General features: G+C 38.7%; 1 protein-coding gene across 1 annotated transcript; it reads left to right on the plus strand.

The window, feature by feature from the left end:
• The first annotated feature begins 1,049 nt into the window (after positions 1 to 1,049).
• Positions 1,050 to 6,970, plus strand: insig1 (insulin induced gene 1). Its single transcript, XM_067438430.1, has 6 exons — positions 1,050 to 1,289; positions 1,428 to 1,767; positions 2,382 to 2,506; positions 2,975 to 3,141; positions 3,381 to 3,480; positions 5,256 to 6,970. The coding sequence occupies exons 2-6, from the start codon at positions 1,434 to 1,436 to the stop codon at positions 5,283 to 5,285; spliced, it is 756 nt and encodes a 251-aa protein (XP_067294531.1). The 5' UTR covers positions 1,050 to 1,289; positions 1,428 to 1,433; the 3' UTR covers positions 5,286 to 6,970.
• Positions 6,971 to 8,887: the final 1,917 nt, after the last annotated feature.

Genomic DNA, 8,887 nt, shown 5'->3' on the forward strand with positions numbered 1-8,887 from the left:
CTCCTCCCAAGGTTCTTCCTCAACTACTTAAGATCTTACAGAGTTTTTCAACTGCCGCTGTCGGCTTTGGCACTATTCTTTGTAAAGCTGCTTTAGAACAAAGGGCTATTGTGAAAAGCACAAGACAAATAAGTCTAATTGAATTGAACATTGAATTGAATCCGGCAGTTAACGGGGCTTACTTGCTCAATAGATCTTCAGCACCAGCCATTATAGCCTCTGAGACATGTTTCTGCATGAAGGACAGACTGTTTGAGCTTAATTAACTAGACAACTGAAATGCTGACCACATGTCAACACTTACGCACATGTTTTTGTACAAGCATATCTATAATCATGGTAGAGCAATCACATGTCCTCGCATATAGGATAAGCCACGTTGAGTCTGTATTTGTTGATAGTCGCTCTTGACAAAGGGCAAACATCTGACCCATCTATCTATGTAGGCTATATAGTGCTGCCACTCAGGTGATAGTTTGAACTCTACTCGGTTCTGAATCAATAAATGTACTACGTTTACACAAGCTTATTTACTGTGGGGGAACAGCCCACTCAGCATCATCAGCCGATTCCCCTTTTAACACACGCATCACGTAGGCTACTGCACGCTGTCACGTAGCCTATAATAACAAATCAATTAATCTCAGGCGTCATTCAGAAACTGAAGAGTGTTTAGATTTACATAATGCTTTCTTGTCGGTCCGCTAAATAGATTAGACTACTTAAATGATTTGTTTAATTTCCTTAACTTAATTTCCCCAAGAGGCAGTTTTGTTGAAGCGCAAACAGGTGACTATCGTTTAAAATTGAAAAACAAGAAAATCTCTAATCAGTGCAGTTGTGGAAAGGATTTGGCCAAGCAAGGTCATTGAACCTTTTACCAATCCTGAAGTTCAAAAAACTTTGCATGACTCTTTGTCAGCACGTCAGTCCACAGACTCCACACACACATTCCACAGAACGAACAGCTGACGGGAAGGGAAGGCAGTGAACATCAACAACGCGTGTCCATGAGAGGGAGGTGGCGTGCGTTCGCGTCATATGGCCCGTCGCTCTCTGATTGGCCAGTGCGACTCACCAGACATGACCGCGCTTGCTTTCTGCAGAGGAAGCGCGCGTGCGGCAGTATTGTACTGTGGAAAGAAAAAAGGCAGCAACGTTTCGCGAAGAGATGATGTGACCGAACAACACATCTGAAATCATCTTTTGTTAGCTCCGCGTTTTGCAAAATAGTTTTAAACAGCACAGCCCCGTTGCGGTTTAGACGAGGACACTGCCTAAGGATCAAGGTGGGTTTTTATACTAGCCTATCCACTGAGAACAGGTTGGTTTTAGAGCTAAGCATTTGTAACGTAAAAGCCTGACTTTCAACATTATTATAACGTTTCTTTGTGCTTTTTTTCTTCTTTTCATTTTTGTTTTTACAGTGCCAAATGCCAAGACTAGAGGAACACTGTTGGAGCTGCTCCTGTTCAACCAGTGTAAAGACCAAGGACCTGTCAAGCGCCAGCTGGGTTGTTAGTAAAACGGGTGAAATGATGTCCATCATAACCTCAGTGCTGAGCCATGCATACGGCTCTGTGCACAGCATCCAGTCCGCTAATTTAATTCGACGGGGGCTTGTATTGTTTATCGTTGGAGTTGTTCTCGCTTTGGTGTTAAACTTACTACAGATCCAGAGAAACGTTACATTGTTTCCAGAGGAAGTGCTGGACACGCTGTTTTCATCCGCCTGGTGGATTCCCCTGTGCTGTGGCACAGCTGCTGGTGAGTCAGAAACGGTTTGAATACACTCGTGTTTAGTATGTGTGTCGATAAGAAAAAAACGGCCTGCTTCATGTGGGCCTTTAGATATCGTGTTTACATTACGTAAGAGTCGATAGACAGGTCGTTGGGGCAGTTTTGTTGACATTGTGCTTTGTCGCTATCAGTTAGTACTGCCCTGGAAACAGCCGGGCATTCGGGTTCATTCTTGGGGTGCAGCTTTTTCATTGGCTGCGCTCAAAACGGGTGAGCTGCGAGGGAGGCACGCCATTGGCTGTGACGCCGAACATGCCACTTAGCCGAAAAGAGAAACACGGAAGTCGTGTGCAACATAAATTAATAAATAATTCGGTCGCGCTCGACTCCTCCTCCTGCATTCCTCACAGTCCACATAGTGGTGATGTGGACACACACACAGTCTGCAATCTTTTCAGTAGTTAATGCCCTGTAATGAAGACTTTTTGTGAATGTATACTTTTAATAATTGTCTATTTAATTATACATACGGTCAAACTAATTTAATTTGAATAATTAACTTTAACATTAGATTAAGGCATCAAATGTGATTGTTTGAGAATTTGTGTTATTTAAAGCACTGTTTTTTTCTCTTTCCTCAGCTGTGGTTGGTCTCTTGTACCCTTATTTGGACCGCCATCTTGGAGAGCCACACAAGTTCAAACGGGAGTGGGCAAGCGTGATGCGCTGCATTGCCGTTTTTGTGGGCATCAATCACGCCAGTGCTGTATCCTTACCGGTGCCATTCATTAAATTGTAGTCGTTGTGGACAATGAAAAAGTTTAAACTGTTTTGAGATTTGTTTTTTAAGGCTGCAATACACCACACCACTTTAAAATCTGATTTTGAAATCTGATTTTTAGCATTATACACCTGCTAACTTCATAAATTGTTACTGAGGACTTGCACTAACTGATGATCTCACACACCAGACTTTCAAGTTTAATTTCATTCTGAAAACAACAAACCCGCAAAAATATAGCCAAAAGTGGTGCACTGCGTTCCAGCCTTAAGTCAAAACATATGCATTATTATTGTACTTGAACATATTTCTTCTAATACCAGTGAGCACTCACATGAAGTCTCAAAACATTTGTTTATGTAATATAATATTTGTTAATGTAATATATAATATTTATCCAAGGAAACTGTTCACCTAGAACTAACTATTTCCTTAAATCAAAGTACCTCACAGAAACTGGACTTTGCCAATAATATGCAGCTTTCATTAACTCTGGCTGCCCTGTCTCTGGGCCTGTGGTGGACTTTTGACCGTTCCAGGAGTGGCTTTGGTTTAGGGCTGACCACTGCTCTTCTAGCCACTCTCATTGCTCAGCTGCTGGTCTACAATGGCATCTACCAGTAAGTTATGACTGAGTGACACGTATAGAGTGGTAAACATTTTGTCATGTGTCATCTATTACCAAGTAGCGGCTGAGTCACCATATTTAGATTTGCATCTGTAGAACATGTTCAGTCATCAGATATATTTTTGTAAGTGTTTTAGTCTGAATGTATTTCTCCCCCCCCCCAATATCTTGAATTGAACCATTGTGTGAGGTTATTAGCTATTTGTTTCAATGCTTTATTCTTTTTCTCAGGTATACATCTCCAGACTTCTTGTATGTACGTTCATGGCTGCCTTGTATATTCTTCTCTGGTGGAGTGACAGTAGGGAATATCGGTCGACAACTAGCTATGGTAAGAAACATTACCTCATATTTTCTGCTTCAACCCTTTTTTCCTGTCTTTCATATTCCATGAAGTAATTAATGTACAGTAACTCTATTACATTACTTAAGTATTGTCTTTAGTTTCCTGGAGTGCTTTGCACTAGGCCAGAGGACACTTTTGTTTTCGAGTTCAGAAATGAAGCTTAAATTTGGCACACCCACAGAAGCAAAAGTGAAACTCAGTACCCTGGGATAGTTCAGCTATTTACAGCACTCCACTCACTGTAAATGCTTACTTATAGGACGGTTTAGGAACCAAAGACCCAGGTTATTACACACAACAATTTCAATGTTTACATTTTAACATACAAACTTGAGCACTATTCAGACAAATAGTTTTGTAAACAATGTTTGAGATAGTCGTTAATAAAAGAAGTCTGTGATTTCATAAACTGATTGAGATGTAGTTGGGATCCAAGTTAATTTATTATAAAAAGCAGCACAATGACTATTTTAGCTTCGGTCACAGTGTTTGATGAAGGTCAGAACTGTACCCAAATGGGATTTCTTTGTGGACCCATGAGTTGGCTTGAAAGTTGTTTGTAGCTTGCCCTGCTGTGTTTGAGAAAAAAAGGAAATGCACTTGATATCAGGGAAAACTAGGGATTTAGACTGTACTTCATTCTCTTAAAACACTCCTAAATTAATTAGAAATGTGTTCGGATAAATGTGTAAACATCTATCAAGTGCATTCATTTAGAGTTATCAGTTCAAGTTGCCAGTGCTGGTGACACCCTCTCTATCTTGTGCCTGGGCTGAAACGTCATGCCTGGACATCTTAATTATTTGCTGATTGCAGTCCGAGGCACGTTTGCGCCATCCCATCCAAGCCTTCTCAGTCAGCTGTGCCTCTTTGTCTTGCTGACTTAACCTTATTCTTTCTCCATAAGGGCGTGAAAGCAGATTACGCTCCTTGTTTTTCATGCTAATGGTCAGAGAGATGGTAAACAAAGTGCTTTACTGGCTCCAAGTGGTACATTCTGCATGTTGTTGTTACTTGTTTTGTTTTTTTGTTTTTCCACCAAGTTGGCACTGGCTGATTTTGCTTGACAAATTGGGATTAGTGCTCTGCTAGTATTTTTCTCAACTTTCTTTATGAAGTGGCCAGTTGAGCGATCAGTTGGACTGATGTACCTAATAATAAAGAACCAGAACCTTAGTATCTGTCTTCAGCCAACTACTTCTGAATAGACCTCTTGACCAATTAAAATTAGTATGTAATGTATTCGTACTAACAATGTATTATGATTACCATTTAAACCATGTTTGAATAATTAAATATAGTAATATGTAGTTCTTTTAGAGATTGCTCTTCTTAGGAGGCTGGATGTGGATGTGAGAGAGAGTTGACCTATGAGAGGCTATCATATTTTGCAGGGTTCCCCCATCCACACAAGCCTTGTATAATTTGTGTTTGTCATATATATAGTGCAAACTAATTATAGTAACAATTTTTAAGGGGCCAAGTGGGCTTAAACTGGACAAGGTTCATCTTTGTGACAAATCCAATTTTTAATTGCTTAAAGTACCTTTTTTAAATGCACACTTGGAGTGCTGGAACGTATTTAAATAAATAATGCAAGCTGAGTGCTCTGATTTTCAATACTTAACTATACAGTTGCTGCATGTCCCTATATTCTATGGAAATTAGGCACAAAATGAAAATCAAGCTGTTTTATTTGGTTATGCTAGATGTGCAAACACTGTATTTTCTTTACTAACTGACTGTCTGTTTTCACACAGGGCTCGACTGAGAAGCCTCATAATGACTAAGCGGGTGTCGGAGGTCATGAAATGAGCTTCAAGGAGTGCCAAAAAAGAGGGCGTGCAAACTGAGACTCTATATCGGGTGTCCCTGGTTTCTGTCCAAGCGTAACTTCTGCTCTTAATTTTTGCTCCTCTTTAAAATGATACAAGAAAACAAAAGAGTGGGTTGGTCTGAGCTGGCCCGGTGTGCCATGAACAGCACCTTCAAACAGCCAAAAGAATCCCCTGGCATTCGTTATTACCATCAGCGTCGTCATTGTTACAGTTCCTTGCAGTAGTGTTACTGGTAACATCAGTCTCCTTATTACCAGGTTGCTGGACTGCCAATATAGGACTGTACAAAATCTTAGCTTGGTGAAACTTTGTGTATACAAATGAGTGTGTGTGCTGGTCCAATGTATAAGGCCAGGGGGGGAAAGGTGTTGTGGAAGTGCACATTTTTTTTGTGTATTTTACTTTGTGCTGGAGAACTGAAAGAGAAATCAAAGGGAAAAAAAAAAATTCAAGACTGTGCGAAATACCTATTATCCAAAGAGGTCTGTGTACTGTCTATATAGGATTTGTTGTAGTTTTATTTTTGAAAACGCCTGCAGAACTGCAAGACTCCCATACAGACTGACCACCTTGAGTGTTATGAGAACCAGAGAGGTTTGATTGCCAATCACATTTGTGCCCGCTGGTTAGTGTAGTATATTGACTGAATTTATCATGTTTCTATTGTACTTTGTTGCTAATACAGACCAAAAGTAAAACTAGCATCATTAGTTATTGAGAAATTAAGTGGCACCTTGAAATAAAAATCAAACCAGTTAAAACATCGAGGATGCCTATTTGTATTCATGTAAACTCATAGAATCATTTGAAATGATGTAATGAAGTCCATTTGAAGGTTTCTAAATCAAAAGGTTGGAAGGCCTCAACGGTTTGCAATCTGTGATTGCCTTTGTATTATAGAATTAAGTGCTTTTGTCACTTCTTCTCCAGTACAGTCATTTTCTTTTCTTTTTTTCTTTGTGCTTCATGTATTGTGTATTGTTTATCACCTATAGCCGCTTCTATATAATATGAGAGGTATCACTGGGCTAGTGTGTAGGTTTGGGGATCTTAGCCTATTAAGTGCAATCAGTTTCTTTGAGCTTGGTATTCTTTCATATTTATTACTTTTTACAATGTTAAGGTACCCCAGGCGACTCATATGCAGTATAGCAACAAACCAGCAATAAATACATTGTTTTTATGTATATGTGAAGGTGTAGTACCGCAAACTCATTTTTAAAAGAAGCCACGCACAAAAGATAATCTTGCAAATGATACCAATGACCATTTCCACTGTTCTGAAGAGAAAACAACAACAACCTGTTGTTCTGTGTCTTTACTAGCAGTAGTAAGTTGGAGGAAAATAATTTTACGCAAAATGCTGTGTGCTGTATTTTTGGTAATGTTAGAAGAAGAACATGAGGGAAATGTTTTAACTGTTATAAAATGTTGCTCTTAGGAGTAACAGGCTCTGTCTGAACCTCTCTGCTTCAGGGAATGAGAGATGTAAAACTGAATGAAAGCTTTATTTGAAGGGGAGTGAGAAATGCAATTATGTGTTTCAATGAGTGTGCATGTGTGTCTTTAACTCTTTGGTTCATTTATATTGTTTTAGGTTCCATGATGAATGAAATTCAATAAAATTGTGTATTGTATACAGTCTTTGAGCTATTCATTTAATCTTGTGTGCTAACAAAAACTGCATTTTATTTACTAATACAACCTAAGATTGTATAATATTCCTTCACTAAGTTGTTGAGTTGCCAATAGCATTAATTTAATAATAGACTACAGGCAGAACTGTTTGTAATATTAAATGTTAAAATATATCATCTATACAGTATTGTATACATTACATAAAAAACAGTGGTTTGTGTTTAAACTAAATTGTATAAGCTTGTCCTACTATGAGTAAAATATGTTCAGATTTTAAAAATGGCACAAAGGCTAATTTTTCATCTTCAAAACATCTGGTTGTGAAAAGTCAAGACAATGTTATACCCAATAAATGCATTAAATGTTGCTTTTTGCATTGTTCCACACACTGAGCAGAACAGCTGATTGAGAAACAAACAGTTTTCAAAACATGTCTAAGTGAAACATTACTGACATTCTTGTAGCTTTTGGTCGGTCTATAGGCATTTATACCAGAAGTAAGCAGAAGTATTTTTTTCAATGAAACATGTTGTTTCAATGTATGATTTCTGTCATCAAACTGATTAACATGTTTTCTCAATAAATCCTCATGCCTTCATTCTCTTCCCTTCCGTGTGGATCAAAAGGAGGAGTCATCTGAGAACTCATCACCCCCTCATCTATTTATACCAGCAATTAGGATTGACTGTACAAAAATTGTTGGTTTAACTTAAAAAAGTAAGTAACCTGGTTGCCTCAAAATTTTGAGTTTATTGAAATTAAAAAATTTGAGTTGATACAATGAAGGAAATTTGTTTAATAAATAGAAACTCAAAATATTGTATCTGAACCACATAAAAAATTGGATAAATCATGAAAATAGCACTATTTGGCATGTCTCACTGCATCATCAGAAATAAAACACACACAATTACCCAATATGCTTACAAAATCTTTTAATAATATTTTAATAAAGGTTGTCAAATCTAAAAAAAATGTAATTGTATTAACTCAAAATTTTAAGGCAACCAGGTAACTTTTTTTCTAAAGATTTTTTTTACAGTGCATGTATATGCATATGAATGTACACAATCATTTACCCACCCTTTCCATTTTGTTTTTAATAGAATCTTATATTAAAACATCTTTAAAAAACAGCCATCTATTTCCTGTTTCTGTTTGACCTACCACATTGTCTTCCCTTGAAAGTTAAGAACATGAGCTGCCCTAATGCATGTTAAATACACAGCTAGGCATAACATTATGACCAGGTGAGGTGAATAATACTGATTATCTCATTATCACGGACCCTGTTAGTAGGTGGGATATATTAGCAAGTTAACATTTTGTCCTCAAAGTTGATGTGTTAGAAGCCATAAAAAATGGGCAAGCTTAAGGATTTGAGTAAGTTGTTTGACAAGGGCCAAATTGCGATGGCTAGATGACTGGTCAGAGCATCTCCAAAACTGCAGCTCTTGTGGGGTGTTCCTGGTCTGCAGTGGTCAGTATCTATCAAAAGTGGCCCATAGAAGGAACAGTGGTGAACTGGTGACAGGGTTATGGGCGGCCAAGGCTCACTGATGCCTGTGGGGAGCATTGGCTGACTGTGTGGTCTGATCAAACAGACAAGCTACTGTAGCTCAAATTGCTCAAGAAGTAAATGCTGTTTCTGATAGAAAAGTGTCTGAATACACAGTGCATTACAGTTTGTTGCGTATGGGGCTGCATAGTATGGGCACCCTGACACCAGTCAGGGTGCCCATGCTGACCCCTGTCCACCGCCGAAAGCCCCAACAGTGGGCAGGTGAGCATCAGAACTCGACCACGGAGCGATGGAAGAAGGTGGCCTGGTCTGATGAATAACTTTTTATTTTACGTCACATAGATGACCGTGTGCATTGCTGGGAAACACATGGCACCAGGATACACTATGAAGG

Source organism: Pseudorasbora parva, chromosome 1 (genome assembly GCF_024679245.1).
Source record: "Pseudorasbora parva isolate DD20220531a chromosome 1, ASM2467924v1, whole genome shotgun sequence".
Classification (NCBI taxonomy): Eukaryota; Metazoa; Chordata; class Actinopteri; order Cypriniformes; family Gobionidae; genus Pseudorasbora; species Pseudorasbora parva.